At 37.0% G+C, this 19,604-nt stretch overlaps 1 protein-coding gene and 1 long non-coding RNA gene across 2 annotated transcripts; one reads left to right on the top strand and one right to left on the bottom strand.

Annotated features, from left to right (window-relative positions):
• Nucleotides 1-305: 305 nt before the first annotated feature.
• LOC128077725 (uncharacterized) lies at nucleotides 306-2,941 on the bottom strand. The gene is made up of 2 exons (XR_008205146.1): nucleotides 1,465-2,941; nucleotides 306-535 (listed from the first exon to the last, which is right to left on the bottom strand). It is a non-coding gene; the product is annotated as an uncharacterized LOC128077725 (long non-coding RNA).
• A 5,366-nt stretch (nucleotides 2,942-8,307) lies between these two features.
• On the top strand, nucleotides 8,308-19,204 carry CUNH6orf58 (chromosome unknown C6orf58 homolog). The gene is given in 7 exon segments (XM_052681317.1): nucleotides 8,308-8,333; nucleotides 8,335-8,660; nucleotides 11,872-11,949; nucleotides 14,673-14,857; nucleotides 15,962-16,092; nucleotides 16,517-16,755; nucleotides 18,813-19,204. Coding segments are annotated over 7 exon segments (1,095 nt in total). The 3' UTR covers nucleotides 18,923-19,204.
• The last annotated feature ends 400 nt before the right edge of the window (nucleotides 19,205-19,604 follow it).

Consider the following 19,604-nt stretch of genomic DNA (forward strand, 5'->3'; position numbering starts at 1 on the left):
CATGGTAATGGATGTTTAAGCCAGCTTAAGGTTTTATCCTAGCTGCAGAAAGACTTGATAACCAATCTAGTATAAAAGACTGCTGAATAAATTACTTTAAAAAACATCTTTGGAAGTTCTTTTGCTGGCAAAGGTTTGTTCAGACTTATTCAGTATCACGTTGCTAAAATTGTTCTGATCCAACACAAAGGAGATCTAAAATCAGGTGCACTCTTTTATTGCACCCATCTGTTTACAAATGCTAACTGGATTATTTTTTTTTTTAACTTAAATGCAAAGCTTATGTACATATTTATCTGTGTATAAAAAATAAATTTTAATCTAGTCTTCCCATTTTTATTTTTATTTTTTTTTCAGTTACTTGTGAAAGTAATGGAGAGATTGAAAAGCTATATAGCATCATCTAGCGGCCACATACAAATCTACAGGAGCTTTCAATTCCACCATTCCCTTTCACTCAAATTACATGACACCTACCTTCATTCCAAAAGAAACTGGGAGCTAAATTCATTAATTTCAGCTGTCAGCCTGTAGACTGTAAGAAAAAAAAAAAAAAGAGGATTAGGTTAGAAGTTGTATTATGTCTGCGCTGTTACATTTACAATTGTAGAACAGGTATCAAATACCTTAAGGTGTTTTTTGGTTTTGTTATTTTGCAGATGAGCTTAAGCTAAAGCATTTTGGTTTGGGGTACTAGTGTAAAGGTGATAAAAGCCAAGGTTCAGGGCTTGTTTCTCATTCTGATATACTTACTTGGCTTGACAAAATAAGCTAAAAGATTTTGGAAAGATTTACTTAATGACCCAGTATGAAGATAGGAATCCAAGTTTTCTGGCTCCATCACTGAACTTTTGTAATTGGATTAGATGAAAATGTCACATAAATCCAGGGGAGAGTCTTCAGAAACCAGCCCAAAGCTTGGCTATGTTTACTGCTCTGGATCTGGCTTCCACATCCTTCAAAGATAAAAGATTTCCAGATTGTGATTAACTGTGCTACATTAATGAGTGCATATCAGCTTGTAGCGAGGTCTGTATTTTCAGGCAAAAATACTGTCACCATGGTACAGGCTGGGAGAGGGCAAACTCAGTTGGTGTTGGAAAACATAGCAACTACATGACAGAGAGCTGCATGGAAAAATGAGAGACCTCTGTATTTATTCTATTTTTTTGTAATACAGACTGTGATAGTTAAACATGACTCAAGCTGAGCTAGTTCGTGTGTCACATTCACCAGAAGAGATGGCTCTAACATTAGGCCAGGAATATCCAGGAAGCCTGGCATTTTTTCCCTCATGAAATTAGTAAATCCTCAAAGGTTCTAATTTAGTAGGAATTCCTGGAGAATAAAATGAATTCACTTCTGTACAGTTGAAAGAATAGCAGTTAGGATGATACATAACAGGTGTTGTAGTTGGAAAGATTACCGTGGTGAAAAAGCAACAATCAAGAAAGAAAAGCTTACATGTATCCAAGGACATAGGCTCGTGGTAGAAAACTCCAAAGAGGAATTATCTCCAGAAAGAGATCCTTCCCCAGTGGCAGTCAGCTCTTAAATGGGTTCTTCTGGTCACACAGCTGAATTGTCTTCACCTGTGCTCCCAAGGCTGATTCAGTCCTTTCCTCAGGTGATTAATCAGTGGTTCAGGCCATGACTCAACAGTTTCCACACAACTTCAAACCCATTTAAAACAAAATATCTGTGTCTCTATCACCTATCTGAAAGTGCAGGACATAATTTTTTGTTGATATGTGCCAGTGTATTAGAGAGCCCTTCTTTGTTCAGAAGGATTTTTGTTACAATTCAAACTTGAGGGCTTCTATAGCACTTACAGATCTGTTGCCTTTGTAAAATAAGCTGACAGCTGTCAGATACAGGAATTACCATGACACTAGTTCTCACATGCTGTTATTTGTGGTGAAGTATAGAATCATAAAATCATAGGGTTTCCTGAGTTGGAAGGAGCAAATAAAGACCATCAAGCTCGGATTCTGGCTCCACACAGAACCATGCAGAAATCGGATCATAATCAGGTACATAATCAGACCATAACTGGGTACAATATATAGACATTAGTGTAACACCTGTATTTCGCAAGAGTCTTTATGCACAGCACATGTGCATTTTGGAGTTGGTACTGATATAGAGGAAAACATGACGTGAAAATCTCAAAAATGGAGTCCTTGGAAACATCCAGTTATTGGAGTATTAGAAGTGATTTAAGAAGTGAAGGTGACATAAGTGAAACAAAAGCATGAAGAAAATAGACATTATAATTATTTCAATTATAATGTTTTTCAGAAGAAGTATTTGTTTTAAAATTGTGTTCTGTCATCTTTCAACTTGTGACATCCCTCCATATACTACTATCAGCTCTCATTTCAAGATAATGCTAGCCTTGTTTTTCAGTTGTCTTTCAACATCTATTTGTTCCGCCCCCCTCCCCCCCAGATGTCTGTCCAAATATATGCCTGTTCTTTATATGCCTTTCCTAGGTATATAATCCAATGATAATATTTAAGAAATGACTAATAATTTGTAGGAAGTATTTATTAAATATACATATTAATTAAACTAAATAGATATAGTTTTATATTTTAGTGGGTTATTTGCAGTCTTCTAGGAAAGTCTGAAATCTATTTTTCTTGAAAATAGCCCTTACTTCATCTGTCATTGCAAATGAAAAAGCAGAGCCAAATTATGTTGTTCTGTACCAACACAGAATATCAATTAGAAACAACAAGAGTATTACTCTTTCCAATAACAGAATTAGAATTAGGCAATAAATGTAAGAATGATTTATACCTCCTGTGTTCTATTTCGCTACATTTATTTAAAGCTGATTTATATCAAAATTTATTATCTCTGCTTATGGTGTAAAAAAATTTCTCTCTTTAAAAATTATTTTTGCTAGCTCTACCTTCTTATCTTTCTATAAACCTTCTCCACCCTTTCCCCCCCCCCCCCCCCCCCTCCCTTCCACCTTATTTCTTCTCGAAGGAAAATGGCTGCAGCTGGAAGAAGATGGATCACAATCCTCTGAATATTTTCTCTGAGGTTTCTGAATTTCAAAAGATGAAAATTTATGAATAAATTGTTTACTTCTCCAACTGGCAAAAAAAAAAAATTAAGAAACGGCTTTGGCCCAAGTTTCTAATTGATTCTGTCATTTTGCATATTTCACATCGTATAATCTGGGCTCTAACATCTACCTACAGATTCAGTGCTTTGGATGTTTGTGACTTTCTTTTAATGAATCTTTGCCACTATGCTGATTTTTTCTAATTAGTTATTCCCACTTATTCTCATTTTCATCTAATTAAAATGCCATGCTAAAAAAATGAGTGAAGATTCAGTTATTTGTCCTATAAATGGATATATAATTAATGAAAGATTGAAATAAAGCCAACTCAATATGATTCTAATACTTTTTCTGCAGTTTGCATTTTCCCTAGTGATACACAAACAGCCAAATAATTTCCTTGAATTTACAAGCAGATTTAGTTCTGTATTTGAACAACTCCCTCTGAGAAAAACACGATATATTATATTGCAACTATCATCTTCCCTGCTTTTGATCACAACCCTGCTGCTCTCAAGAATATATCTGTTTTCTTTTCTCCATATTACCAAATTTATAGGTACTAATTATTACAGATATCTAACTCCATGGTCAGTTCAGACTTCACAAGGTGAGCTGAAGATACCTGAATTACATGAAGGCTATGGTACCATTTGAAGTAATCTATCAAAAAAATGCAGTTGCATAACATCATTATTAAGATAAGATGCCATTTAAGCTCACCCAGGAATGAATAGTATAAAACACAGATAAATTAAAATTCTTCTGTTTCAGGTCTGTTTTTCATTCATTTTTTGATTGAATATTTATTTTAAATGTATATATACCTTAACACTGATCCTGCAAGAAAGAGTTGCATGTAGGCTTGATCTAAAATCATTATTTTTAGCTTGCTAGAACTTCATATTCTTCTTATACTGGCAATCAAAACTCTAGAATTATCTGATTTACACCTGTTTTTGTAAGCATTTATCCAGTCAACCATTCACCCATTAAGTCTCATGGAAAAATGACTCCTTCTTCAGAGAAAAATAAGCATATGGTACACATCCCACCACAGCTGTGAACTGGATCTCTTCTAGAACTGAAGTGTTTGTCTGTGATTGCAAGCATTTTCCTTATTGGTTTATTTTTCATTTGATTTGTGCATGTGTATTACTGTGTTGAATTCAGTATCTGTCTCCTGTTATAAATAAATAAATAAAGAGATGAACAAACAAACAAACAAACAAATAAATAAATCTTATGGCAGTCCTTCATCCACACAGATAATTTCCACAACTGAAAGCCCAAATTGTCAGGATCTGCAGCTCAGATTATTCTTTCCAGTGAGGCAGGATCAGTGTATACTGTGAAAAGACTTTTGCAGAGGGTAGAAGAGTATTAACGTATAACAGAAGAATGGTGTTTTCCAAAGAAGTAAAAAGCAAGTCCAAGGATTTTTGGAGCCACCTAATGATAGCTCCTTCTCCAGCATCCCATCACTCCAAAGAATCTTTCTGTTTTTATAGTATTAAGACCAAACATGGGCCACTGTTTCTTCTTACAGTGCACTTCACTGGAGCATGTCTTCACCCTGTAAAACTGCTGGACAAAGTCCTGGTGATGGCTCTCTTCCTTTACACTCATTGAAGATACTTTGATATTTTATAGCCTTCATATGCAAGTTTTTTTCCTGCCTTATAGACCTCAGGTATTGTTACATTCCAAATAGTATACTCTTGAGTATAGAGTAAGAGCCAATTGAACTGTTTGAAAAATGAAGTATAGCTGTTTAAACATCATCTGCAGTAAAAGGACAAAGATTGGCATGTCTAGAAAAAGATTCCTGGTAGCACCTCAGGCAACTTAAACAAAAAAGGGTGCATCACATACTGGAAATGCTTATTTTTTTGTACTGACCATCCATTGCACCTATGCAAGTAAGACAAGAAGCTTAGCTGTTTCACGATTAACACTAAGACAAGGTTCAACATAAATGATGGTATCTTGTTGTATAAGCTTCTTTTCAACAGTGTGTGTTTATTGACACAGGAACAGTACTGTTAATACATAATCTCAGCAAATCTAATTTAGTATTATGCTTCTCAGCAGTTCTGCAGTCATCTTGAAGCGTAGTCTGCGACCCAGTTGAAAACTGCAGCATTTTCTCTAGGAATTTGGTAAGAACTACAGGTTCAGTGCAGCACAACACTACCCACTAGATTTTCTGGGACTTCCTTCTGTTACAGAGTCTGCAAGGACACAGCCACGTTTAGTAACTTGTGGGGGACATATTAAAACAGTGGTGAAGAAAACAGTGATACTGACATTGCTAATAAACGTAACATTCTGGTCATTTACAATGCTGACATTCCTGAAGTGCTGGTTATGACTCAAGACCTGCCACCTGCACTACTTGTGTCCTGCTGACATCACGTGAATCCTCACCTCTGCTCAAGGTGACAAACAAACATGACTGCACTCCAAGCTTGAAATACCTGTGTAATGACTTCTCAAAGGCAAGTCGTTGTCCTTAAAGTCTTTAACAAACTGTACCAACTTATTTGCCTACAAAGGTAAGCAGGAAGATAGTGTAAGACCTATAAAATGAATTGTAATATTTTGCAGGAATATTTTAATTATATTAATTTTTAAGAATTGGATGCTTCAGTGATGAATAGAACTGTTGAAGTTTTGTTTGTTAGCACAAGATAAAAGACTCAAACTTTAAAAGATGAAGGAATTTGGCAAAGCCAAAGGTGTATTAATTTCTAGGCATACATATATATATGCTACATTTATCATTTAGATTATAGTACAAATGTTTACCAACCAGCTCAAAAATTGGCACATGGCAGGCATTAAGTCATTGATAGGCATTGTCTGACTAAATGTCTTCTGACATGGAAATGTCTATGAATCAAAGGGACATCGCTGAATTCCTCTGTGCAGAAAAAATGACACCCGTTGACATTCACTGACACTTGCTGAATGTTGATGGAGACCAAACAATGGACGTGGGCGCAACGAGGTGATATGTGGTGGGTTTCAGCAGTACTGACAGTGACAGTGAGTCACCTTCACTGTGTAGATTTTTACTAGCATTACATACCGGCTAATGGTGGTGACTATGTTGAAAAATAGTGTTTTGCAGCTGAGAATATGCTCTATCAAACAGTGTTGCTGTACTCTTCGTTGTAGTTTCTAGTTAATAGGAGGCATTACTTTCAAACAAACTTATGTATACGGTATCTCTGTGAAAACTGAAGGTATTTATTCACATATCTTGACCTTAAGCCATGAAAATGAAATCATTTATGTATTCATGTACAATTATGAGTACCTCTCACCAGGAGAAGCCATAATCTCTTCTACAATTAAATGAAGGCATAGTAGAGAGCTCAAAATCCCAAATTAGTCACTTTTTTTAGTGATGGTGAAAATAATCCCCATCATTAATTAATTCCTTATGTCCCCAAACCAAAATTTATTTCCTAGCATGATTATGACCTTTGTACCTTTTATTTCGTAAATCACATTTCCTCTATATAACTTTCACTTTAGCAAATAACTTTCAGCACATTTGCTTTTCAGATGAGGCTCACTGTTCATTATTTCACATAGAGCTATTTATGTATAAATATAAACAGCACAGTTCTTGGTGTTAACCTTCAAGATTGTTTTATATTTACGCTTCAAGTAAATAAATAAATTTTAGAACATTTCTGAAATTATTATGTAAAAATAAGCAACGAGAGTATTAATTTTATTTAATCTAAGAATGCTTATTTATGTCTACATCTAAGCCTGTAATTTCAACTCCCTCTGAGGTCAGCCGAGAGCAATACATCTCTCAGTGATGTATTTTAAATGATTTACATTCTCAACATGCCTGATTCTCTGCATAGCTAGATTAATCTTCAAAGGTTCACACTTTGATGAGATAAATTCCATTCATTCAAATTTAAAAAGAGGAAAATTCAATTATTTTTAACTTCTATAAGGCACTGTAAATAGGAATATTGTTCTCAAGTCCATTCTTAAGTCTACAAGTCTATATTAATCTCTACTTTGATGATCTCTGATTGCTTTTCAATAGTTGTTTTTTTTTCTCCTTAGTGGAGACACAAATTAAAACTGATCATTGAAAAAAAAATGATGTTATTTACTAGGGAATCTCCCTAGTACACAGAAAAGATGGAAAATAATTTCAACTGAACTGTTACATTTCTTTAGGTCTATGGTTGCAGCCAGTTTTGAGTTGCTCTCATCCAACGTGTTGGTTTAAGCTATTTTAAGCATACAAAGCCTGAACAAAATTCACAAAGCTACTTCAAAGAAAATAAGCATTTGCAGTTTTTCTCATGTGAAAGCATGACTACAGAGATAAGTAGGTTTGCTGACTACAGTTTTGCAACTGTTGCTTATCTGAGAACAAGCAGCTGAAGATTATACAATCCTGCAAGTAGGTGAGGTGAAGGTAGCTTGACAATTTCATTTATGTTGAAGTGTAACTAACTCAAACACCAATTTTATCAGTGTTTTCATTGTGTTTGTATTGCATGTGGAATCTACAAGATCATGGAGATCGAGTAGGAGACTTTAGAACTTCATAATTAACAATTGCAAACAAAACAGATGGTAAAAATGCAGCTAGCCTGGTACTGTACTGCCTAGAACAAGGCTTATTTTCTTCCTTCCAACACATGAACAGTTTGATGGTTATAGGAAGTTGTCCTAAAACCAAAATAGAAAGATACCTAAAGCTTATGCTACTGTTGCTCCTTGGGGGCACCCAGGTCCTTCTCAAATCACTTTGTTTGGAACCACTCAGTGCTAATCTCACCTGCCTGCATTTAGAGATGAGATCTATGACACTGCTGTCTGCTCTTTACAAGGAAGAAATAGGTAGGGAAAGGAAAACATGACAACTAACAAGAAACGCAGGGACAGAAAGGTTCATATTGCTACTGTACAGGCAGTACTGCAGCATGGTGGGCTTTTGGAAAATGTGGATATATTTTGTGGGCAGCACAGGTTTAAATGTTTTTCTGTCATATTGATCCCCCTTGAATATCTGCTATTGCTCTTGAAAGATAGAGGCAGGAACATTAGTCACAGCTTGTTCATCTGGCAGTGCCAAGTCAGGATCACTGAAAAGAAGGAAGTGAGACAGAGACCTCTGCAGTCTGAGTCACCCTTTTTGCCCAGCCCTCACCTTTCATGATAAAAGCCCTGCAACAATGAAGATCTTGGTCACAAACCTCCATGATGTGGCCCTACTTTTCCATAAAGGCTCTTCTTCTCATAGTAGTTGTTGCCTTGAATCCAGCAGCTGCCACAGCACAGAGTGACACAGATGCCAATGGAGAAGATGTCTATCCCCCACTGTGGGACTTTGCCCCTGAAAACCTTCTGGATTTCCCAATTAAGGACAACAACATTGTCATCAATCCTTGGAACTATCGAGAACGACTGGGAGTGTATAAGAGCATGCTAAAGGCTTCAGCCAAATATTTTATGGCCTTTGGATCCCAAAATTCTGGCAACATTCTCTGGGGATTACCAGTGCAGCATGGGTGGCAATTTCGTACAGGTATGAATTATGTCCTTCAGCTACTAGAACAGATATGTGTTTACCAAACCAGCTTTGAGTCACTTTTTTACAAGGCTCCTGCCTTGCGAGACTACTACAGACTCAGATTGTAAATGTTGACATACTTTGCTAAGCTGCCAATTTGAAAGAGAAATTCTTGATGAAGGAAATATCTTACTTTTTTGAGAAATAACTATTTGATTTTCTAATAGAAAAATATATTATTAGACATAGAACTGATCAGAATCCAGAAGGACTGTGGGTTGAGGAAGGTAACACTTCAGTTACCTGAAAATCTTTTTGAATGCATTCCCAGTCTTCCCAGTTTATTGCAGGTAGATGTGAGGGTCTGCACACTGCAGTACTGTTCTTATTTTGTTAACTTATAGGCTTCTTTTGGCTGATAATGTTATATAGAGTTTCATTTTCGTAATTACGTTTACCACTCCCACTGAGACTTTTTCTCCTCTTTGCCTTATCTGATAATTTTAGAAGCACCCTTTTAAATATGTTTTTTTTTTTTTTTACAAAAATTGTTAATTCTTTTTTATTTTCTCTTTCTTTTTCCCATTCTTTTTCTCTCTTTTTTCCCCCTTTTTCTCTCTGTTAGTTTAAAGCAAGTGGTTTTCTGAGCAATCATTCTTATTAGCTGGTTAGCCCATACTAGGGAAGCGGAGGCAGAAATGTATGCCAAAGGTCCTAAGGCTGCAATATTGTATCCAGAGCTTTGTTGGGGAATGTGTTCTCCTACATGCTGCCTCAGGTGCAGCATGACATGTATGAACTTGTACCTGGCAGTAAATCCTTCTTTCCTGATGTAAGCAAATACACCTGTCTGACTTCTTTCATTGTTTTTGCTTTTGTTCATTGGTTGCAATCTGCAGCTTTTTGAGGTCATAGGATTTTTTGAAGATGCATATTTGCCTGGAAGAAAATGTAGACACTGCAGCTGTTGGTGGAGGAAGGCTGCCAACATATAATCACAACTAACAGAAAATTAAATACTAAGTTAAAATAAAGAAAAGGAGGTAGAACAAGTAGCAAAATCCATGGAGGTCACTAGCTGGCAAATAGCAGCAAGAAGAATTTGGTTGGAGTTTAAGCAGGCTTTTTCCTCTTCTCATTCTTTATATGTAAGAAAACAAAGAGAAAATAAAGGGGATGGATGGTGTAGGAGGGCTGATTCAGTGAATGGCTGAAACAAAGACGCCTTCGTGCAGAAGCTATGCTTGAGTGGAATGATCTTGGACAGTTTAAACGAGGAAATGGTACTGGACAGCAGATTCCTGAACCACTGAAATATGTCACATTAACCATCCTGTCTGGTTGTGAAGGCTATATTACTGAGAAAATATTTTTATGAGTATAGTTCTATACAAACTACAAAGAATGAGTGGAACTGCTAGTTTAGTAAGTATTTGTAATGAGCAACTCATGGACATAAAAATAAATCATTAATTTGCCCACATTTACAGTAGAGCAAGTGTTGGCAGGACAGCATATCTTGATGGGTAAGACAGGATGGCTGATTAGAATGTGATTGTGGAAAAATTACTTTAGAGATGGAGCTAAACTGGAAGAGTTCGACTACATAGACTGGGGGAACTGAATAGTCTCTACCTCCATATTTGCATATAAAAGTACAAATCCAGGATCAAGGATTTTAAGAAAGTTTCAGTTGGCATAACATGCGTGAAGAGTAGGAAAAGTAGTATCTATACTTACAAAGAAAGAAAAGAGGGAATAATGGCACAAAAATATTCTTACTCGTATCTCAGTCGTAGGTGAGACATTAGAGTAAGTGTAAAGAAAAGAAAACGTAAAGTCAAACAGCAAAGTAGAAAATTCTGTTAGAGTTGAAGCTGTTGGAGACGGTCCAGAGGAGGGCCATGAAGATAATCAGGGGCTGGAGCAACTCCGCTAAGAAGACAGGCTGAGGGAGCTGAGCTTGTTTAGCATGGAGAAAAGAAGGCTGAGGGGTGACCTCATTGCAGCCTTTCAGTACCTAAAGGGAGCCTACAAACAGGAGGGGAATCAACTCTTTAAAAGGTAGATAACAGCAGGACAAGGGGAAATGGTTTTAAGGTGAGGGAGGGAAAATTTAGGTTGGATGTCATGGGGAAGTTCTTTACAGAGAGAGTGGTGAGGTGCTGGAACAGGCTGCCCAGAGAGGTTGTGGATGCCCCATCCCTGGAGGTGTTCAAGGGCAGTTTGGATGGGGCCCTGGGCAGCCTGGTGTAGTATTAAATGTGGAGGTTGGTGGCCCTGCCTGTGGCAGGGAAGTTGGAGATTCATGATCCTTGAGGTCCCTTCCAACCCTGGCCATCCTGTGATTCTGTGATTCTGACAGAATTTGCAACATCTGTATTCAGCTGACTCATTAGAGAGCAGGTGCTCTTCAGGGCGGGGATTGAGAGCTTCTGGAACATCTTATGTCATTGAACCTGACTATGGTACTTCCATGTCATGTTCTTAAAACAGATTTCCTGACTCCTTACATGACTATTTACCATGCGATGTGCATAACAGAATGCTTTAAGGAGTTATGCTACTCCTTCATGTCATGTGCTTAAAGTGAAATATGTCTTACATGCTGTCACAAATAATTGTGAAATATCTTGCACGTTTGTTACAGAACAGATACTTGAAAACTCTGCTAATCAGCTACAGCAACATTTGCATGCTTAGCTTAACAAGAAGGCAATGTTCGTATGCATCATTAAACTGAAAGGGATTCTGTATCACAAAGCCCAATTAGGTGATGCAATTACTAGCACACTTAATTTGTACTATTCTGGTCGTTGAACAGCTTTCCTACAAAAGCAGACTTGCATCTACAGAGAATGATGCATCAGCTATGCACGTGTTTATGGCTGTATGTTCATGTATATTTATGTATCTATAAAAATATCATTGTGATATCCCACTTTTAGGCAGTTCCTTAAGCTCCTAGAATACATTTACAGAGAGCAATAAATTTAACTGTAAAACAAAGTCATATTACTATGTGCTGCATGAAGTATTGACTGAGAAATTCAACTACTATAGCAACAGTAGTTTATGAAGCAGGACAACAGCAATTGTTCTACTACTTTTAGCAAAATTCTCAATGATTTACTGATGTATATAGATATGTATTCATCTCAATTGGATTTCTTGTGTAAAAAAAAAAAATTGAGAAATAATTGGTGCATTCTTTCATTTTATTTAGGCAGATTAGCAGATCCTACCAATGGGACTTCCTGTGGCCACAGAAACCTGTGTATATCTGTAAGAAGTTGGTGGTCCTGTAAGTATACTCTATCACAGTGTTCTTCAAAATATGATTTGTGTCCTACAGGGCAAGAGTTTGGAACCACCTTTGCATTATGCAGTGCCAATAAAAAATAAAGTGACAAATTTTAGTGGAGGGCCAACTGTGACATAGTTCAGCCATGCGTGTTGTTGATATCTGTCTTGGTCGGTGTGGTGGAGCACCTCATCTTTCTGTGGTACATGAGGTCCACTGCAAGATTTTCTGCAACATTTTTCTGAATCATGGGAGAAATTACAGAATATGAGACAGCAAGTAGTAGGTTTTTAAATAGTAGGGAATATTTTGTCCTTAAGCTCAGAACTTTGCAAAGAGTAAAGCATGTGATCTAGTATGCTGCACGTAAGTCAAAGGTATCTATTGCTCTGCAGAACAACCCACCAAATAACACTTCCAGTATAAATGAAAAAAACACCAGCACTGCAATGCTCTTTGTCTCAAATGCTAGCACATGCATGTAGCTTCTTTTCCTCTGGTAATTTTTACAGCCAGTGTTTATGTGGAAATGGGCTTCTTAAAGGACAATGTATGGATAGATTTTTCACAGAGTTGATCTTAAAAGACAATTTTTTTTTTCTGAGTCCAAAAGTAAAATAAAAATCACAGTTAAATTTTCTCATTTGATAAATAAAAAATACTTTAATAATTTTCCTACATCAAGGAAAACTGAGTAACATAAACATGACCAGTCTAAATAGAAGGATCTTTTGTTTCCATTATCCAAAAAGCTGAATGAACACATTATTTAAAAGCCAACAAACAAAACCACTGAAGTTTTCCTTGTATCCAATTTGAGTCAAAGTCAGTATTTTTAGGCTCTTTTTTTTTTTTTTTAATGAAAATGGAAGTCTGTCTTTTCTGGAAAGATTAGCTTCCATTTTTTTCAAAAAATGGAACTGAAAGATAGGAGGGGAGAAAAAAAAAAAGACAAGCTTGACTTACAGTCAGTATTTACATCTAACATCAATAAAAATATGAAAATCTCTCTCTCTCTCTCTTTTTTTTTTTTTTAAATGCACTTCCCCTCCACTGAAAAGGGAAAACCTTTCCCTCTCCAGCACATTTTCACTCCATCACTTTTGTCCCTCACTCCCTCTGCTTCCTTGCTGTTCTGCTGTGAGTGCACATTTCCACAAGACCTGCTGCTTGGCTGCAGTGAATTGCTCTCTCTATCCCCATCACACCCGTGCTTTGTTGTGGAGGCTTCTGACAGTGAAATTGATTTCATATCTGTGATTCTGATTGATTCATATCAATCAGAAACTGATTTCATATCTCCTCATGTGACCAAAACTGTGAGCACAGAGTAAATTAAAATATAAATGTAGTGCTACACCAAATTTCACTTTGATACTCAATCCAAGTTCAATTTGTGTCTGTGAGTATAAATACAACTAGGTGCTCAGGAGAAGGTGTCCCATGCATTGACAAGTAAGAGGGGTCACTGCATAGACCTGGGCTGAACAGAAATCAGAAACAGAAATCTTGGAACAGAAATCAGATTTATCTTCAGTATTTGCATTCCTGCTCTTCACTTACTTTTGAACACTGTAAGTCTTCATGATAGCAAGTTTTCCTCCAGGAAATGTATGATCTCAGCCTTGATTTACCCTATTGTACCAGGAATACACAAAAAGTATTTCAGACTGCAGATAAATGCCTTATTGTTCTGAGGATGTAAGCGGCTTGGTCTGGTCTCCAGGGCAACCCTCCCTGGCATGCATAGTCATACTAAGCTGGGAATAAGCTGAAGCCAGAAACTCACATTTAACATGTCCCAAAGTAAAAGAAACTCTGCTTGAAAGACTGTTGCTGAAGAAGTCCTGTCCTCCTTTTGACCTAGAATAATATTCAGTGTATTCCTCTGTTGCACTGTTTTGTTGTCTGAGTTCCCCAAGCAGGTATAAATAAGTAATACGTGCAAACATATTTGAAAGAATTTAAGCGTATTCTGGTGTGAAATCCAAGTTTCAGCTTCTCTGGTGAAAACAATGAATGAAAAGAAAGACTCAGCTTAGTAATGACTCCCAGTGAGACACTGTCTTCTCATTACTTGGGGCCTCTGTTTGGCTCTTGTCACTGGCTATACATCTCCTCTAGAATCCCTAGCCAGGCCCATGCACATACAGGAGCTGGAATAATTATTAGGATAGGGATACATGATAGGGTATAGTGCTTTGGTGATTTTGGTCCTCACTGCTGGAACCATGTGCAAATAGCTGGGCAATCCATGGCACTGAGATTAAGCATGAGCAAATGACCTCTTAACTCTATGGCTCAGAGCTACCTACCCAACAAATCTGAGCTTTAGACTGTTCTTTGCTGGAAGTCATTAAAATTTATTTCTACAAAGAAGGACACAATCAAGAGGAGAATCTAAAATTGTTCTTCCAACATGAAGAACATCAAAAGTCATACAAACATTTTCATAGAAGATTTGGTCCAGCACAGGCAGGAGCTGAACTTGGCTTTCCTACATGCTTACAGCCAACATATAAATTAATATTGAAAGTTGTATATGAATCAATACAGTTATTACTTCTAGGGGATTTCAGTACATACGTCCCACTGCTGGACATAATTGTATCGGTGGCATTTTGAAATGACTGCATTTGTTGTTGTAGAGGTTTCATTTCTCCATGTGGAAATTGTTTGCTTCTTATCAGTTAAAGCCTTCTCCTTTCCAATTCTTACTGCAGGTATGAATTACTATCTGGCTATCATACCCTTTTTGGGTGCAGTGGAAGCTGGCCTCTTTGGAGAAGTGAAGTATGAGGTAGAAATTCTGCCGCCAGAGGACCGAAGAGATGATTTCTGTTACAGTGTTGCTGACTGCCGTTCCCGCATTCCTGAGCTCATGGATGAGTGGAAGGCTTACTTTGAAGTAAACAATTTTACATTTTTAAAATATTTTGTAGGAGATTATACTCAAATATTTCTTTTTAAAACTCTTATTATTATTTGTTGCACTTTGATGGCTTGATTTACTTTCAATAACAACTTGATAAAAAAAGTTAAGCAGTGGAAAAAAGCAAAACATGACATAAAATGAATGAGAGATGAGAAAGACAGGATTTTTACAGGTTATTTATTCTTTTCCTTCGTTTCAAGCTAATTTTGTATTTTAGCATCTGTCCCTAGAGGCTGTTAACGGTTACACTTGTTTCCTAATGTTAGCAATTCCAAGTTATGCAGGCAAGATAGATATTACTCTAGAGAAATGGTCTTGAGATGATTTTATAGGACCTTTTTATTCCTTTGAACATCAAAAAAACTGAAATTCAGGAGGATATTTTTAATACATCTATGTACTCTGTTTCCACATCATTCAGTTGCTCTCCAGTCACAAATATAACTGTACTTCTTACTTCATAGGTTCAATAATGCTTTTTATAGATAACCTTTATTCAATATTTTTGTTCACAGTCAGGTAATAGATAATGATCAGCAAATTAAAACCACAAGAAACCTGGTGATTTTAAGTAGAGGAATAGGTTTTAAGAACAAGGCTGGATTTGTTTTCTGCAAATTCTTTATACTAAACAGTATATTTAGGAAGTTATTATAAATGATCACATAATTACAACCATTAAGGTTCATTTTCTTATTTTTTGAAATTTCTTAGCATTTGCAGCTGTAACTGTTTTTTGAGAAATTCAGTATTTTCACATGGAAACTTCCACTGCACTCAGATACAAGAGTCCAAATTACTGTGACAGAATACCTAAATTATATGGGAAAAACATTCACTCTGTTTAAGTTAAAGAATTGCAAATCTTATTAATTTCAGTCAGAATAGAAATTCATTCTAGAAATCTATATTAATAATTTCTCCCTATGTCAGATAGTACAGTTATTTACAAAGTACATGTAACACATTCTAACTACTCATAAGCAATTTTCTTTAGCTTGAAAGCTTATTCTACTGTGAAGTATGTAAGTGTGAAAAATGTATCGTTTCTCTGCTTTTTTCTCCCTATTGCTGCAGTATCTGCAGTCTACAGAGCAAAAAACCATGAACTCGGCGAAGTCCTCCTTTGTGCTGGATGATGCTCTCCACTACATGTGGAAGGCGCATGTTGCCTCCATTGCTTATGCGCTGCCCAAATTCCAGGACAGGTATGGGAATGAGAGAGGTGGCCATGGGGACCTTCTTACCTCCATGCCTGTTTGCTAGGATAATGCCTGAACAATGCTTGTATGAGGCTCTGGGCTTTCCCTCTCGAGGAGTGGGAGATATCCGGCAAGAGATGAAGCATCAGCACAACAGGCTGTGATAAGCAGGCAGGCTATGGGTTTACACAATATGCTGATTCCTATCTGAAAGCCAGGGCCTCAGCCAGGAGCTGTATCTAACATGTACAGAGATGGTTATGCCAGGAGAAATTATACATAAAGTGCTGCAGGAGGTTTTAAGTCACTACTAAATTGAGATTGTTCAGGATTTCACACTGATCAAAACTCGTTTGGTATAAATGATAGATTACTGTGTTCTACTGTGGGTTTCAATTATCTGATAATTTTTTATTTTTATTTCTTACAGTTTAAAATACCTTGCTGTTCCAGAAGCAAATTTTGGTGAAGACTGGGCTAATGGTGTAGATTTCATTGCAGCCACACATTTCTCTACAGATTTGCAGACCACAAACCACTTCCAGGCTTTCCTGCCCCAGAGGATGCTTGTTGAAGGGGATGTCCTCCCATCCATCAGTGGCTTCAGTTCACAGCAAAACAAAGTTCTTGTATCACTGAGAGCTCTTAACAGAGCAAATCAATTAACAGGTATGAGCCGCACCTAAAGAAGCTGGTAGTCCATAGATATCTTACATCTTCTGTTTCTGTACTTTTCTCCGCATGAATGAAGTGATTTTCAGTACATGGTAGTAAAATCACTTCATAGAGATGAACAGTAAAAAAGTATGACTAAAAGTATAACCACAAGTGAACAGTGCACCAGAAAGAAAGTATAGCAGTGAGATAACGTTGACAGTATGTGATGGGGACTTCACATTAGACAAAGGTTATATTTGTAGGACCATATGATCTTGCTCTTTTTTTTCTCCAGTTTACCCAGGAACTTTAAAAATGATCACCAGCTTGCATTTCACAAGTTAAATCTGAAACCATCAAAGCTGTAAATCAATTTACTGGATCAGTTGAGGTCATAATTAAAAAAAAAAAAAGAAAGAAAAAAAAAAAAAAAACAGAGCAAAAGATCAAAAACAATGGTTTGTATGTCCACAAGTATTCTGCTTGGTTGTTGTTTTTGTTTTTGTGGGATATGCTTTTGTTTTCCATCTCAATCTTTGGTTTTATGGAAAACATTACGCAAACCCACAGAATTCTCTCCCAGTGCTAGAACACTATCCTTTAGACAGCTTTAACTAAAATAAGTTCTGCATCACCATCCAGTGGTGAGACATATAATTACAGTATTTGGATGGGTTGATACTATTTATTTATTCATCCTTTATGAAAGGAAGCTATTTAAATGAAAACACAGTATGAAGTTACAACATAAAGCTAGTATCCAGAGCCATAGTTTGTTTGTTGTTGTTGTTTTGTTTTGTTTTTGTGATCTTCTGTCCAAATACTTCAATGAAAATTCAGTAGCTGTATTTAGTGTTGGAAGACTGATTAATGAAGATATTATGTGTTACAAAAGAGCATCCTCACACCACAAATTGTTTTCCTCACACATAATGGCGAATATTGCTTCATAATTTGAATAAGGATCATAACAGCTTTGTCATATGACTGGTAACCTATGTCACAATTCAGGGTTTCTCTTAAGAGCTCTGTCCCCTGCATGGTAGCCTATGCAATGGATCATAGAAACAGGTTTCTTTGCCAATCTAGAATTCATCTCTCCACTGTGGGGACAGCAAGGGAAAGCAGGACTTGCAGGGTAGAAATCAAGGAGCAGAGTACCAGGGCAGCAGAGCAGATGAATGCAGGACCGAAGGGAGAAAGAAGAGGCAAGGATGCTGAAGATGTTCTATATGAATGTAGTCATTAACAGTGTGATATCTATCTGAAATCCCTGGCTTTGCAGGCTGGAGATTTCCCTGACTGTGCTTTGAAGTGTTGAGCTTTGCTTTCAGTTGAGGGTTGTATGCAAGCTAGCTCAACCTGCTGATAGCTTTGCAGATCAGAAATGGAACTTTAAACTACATTCAACTATATTTGGCTCTGGACTGACAGCCTAAAAATGGATCTAAAAAGCTAGACCTTGTTGTTACAGCACCCGTGACAAAATGAGATGTACTGTTTTGTTGAGCTGGATTCTTCAAACTTTTAAACAGAGCAGAGGGGAGCAGGCAATGAGAATTGTACAAATTGGTGCTAAAGCAGGACTGGTCAGGAATGCTTCATGGAGAATGACTGCTAATTGCCTTGATGAAAGTATAGGGGTCATTCACTTCTTTAGCTTGAGGCCTCAGAGGGGTAGAAGAGTAAATTCTTTGCTTATTTAGAGTAAAAACAGAAAAGTGCATGACTGTAACCATCAGGCCATTGCTTCATAAGATATGAAGCTATGTGCAATTCCAGAACAAGACCCTGACATGTGTCTTCAATCATGTTGATTTGCAACACTGGTGACAAGGGAACAAGCCAAGTTGTCCATCAATACAAAGGAACCCAAGCTGAATGAATAGCCTGTGTCTTCCTACATAGCTGTAGGCAATTACTACACCATCAGCATGCTCCAGCCTTGTCACTATCCTCAGGAGAGTGGTTAGGTGTTTGCAGCCAGACTTGTGCTTCATCCCTTGTGTGCCTCGAGCTGCATGTACTCCATGTTAATCTGACAGTGTCACATTGTGTTTCTTTCCAAGGAGGACTGTCACTGAAGCTCTGGCAAAAGTCAATGTCTACTGAAGCAGCAAGGAAAATTGGCCGAAAACTGATTGAGGACTTGGTTGCCAGTCCGAATTTCGACTGGTAAACTGGTCTTGGTAATTTCTTTACAGCAGGATTTCCTGAATAGCCATGTGGGCATCTCTCTTATATTGAATCGATACTTGAATCCTTAATTTTTTTTTTAATTAGCTGATTTGTTCAATTAATTTCCTTAATAAAATGCCTTACAAAAAATATCTAAGTTTATTACTTTCTTGACTTCATAAATGATGTATCATTATTGAAGAGAAAATTTAAGGCAACTTACATTCAGTTTCGGACTGTTTCCTTCCCCCTGTATACAGTGATCACAGCAAATATGTACTCAGGTCCTTGTTGGTCTAACAGATGATGTCCCAAAAGTTTTCTTTGAGTTATGATCCAAAGCCAGTGCTTTGACAATTTCCTACTGAAGTTACTGTTCTACAGAGCAGCTGCAATTAAAGATTTTAGGCTTTTTTTTTTTTACATACTTCAGTACAGATGAACTCCTTCTCTAAGATGCTATGCAACAGGTAAGTGCTGTACCTGATGCTCAGGAGACAGCCCCAAGAGATCCTGAGCCCAATGTGCTTACTCTGCAGAGCTCTTAAGTGACTAACAGAATTTCTGTTGTTTGGTTTGTTACACAGATGTCAATAAAGCATTGGTTTATCCATCAACTTCTGTGATTAGGTAGTCCATATAGTTGTAGAATTAGTTTTCCTTTTGTACATTAGATATGATTA

Source organism: Tympanuchus pallidicinctus, unplaced genomic scaffold, assembly GCF_026119805.1.
Source record: "Tympanuchus pallidicinctus isolate F22 unplaced genomic scaffold, pur_lepc_1.0 scaffold1, whole genome shotgun sequence".
Taxonomy (NCBI): Eukaryota; Metazoa; Chordata; class Aves; order Galliformes; family Phasianidae; genus Tympanuchus; species Tympanuchus pallidicinctus.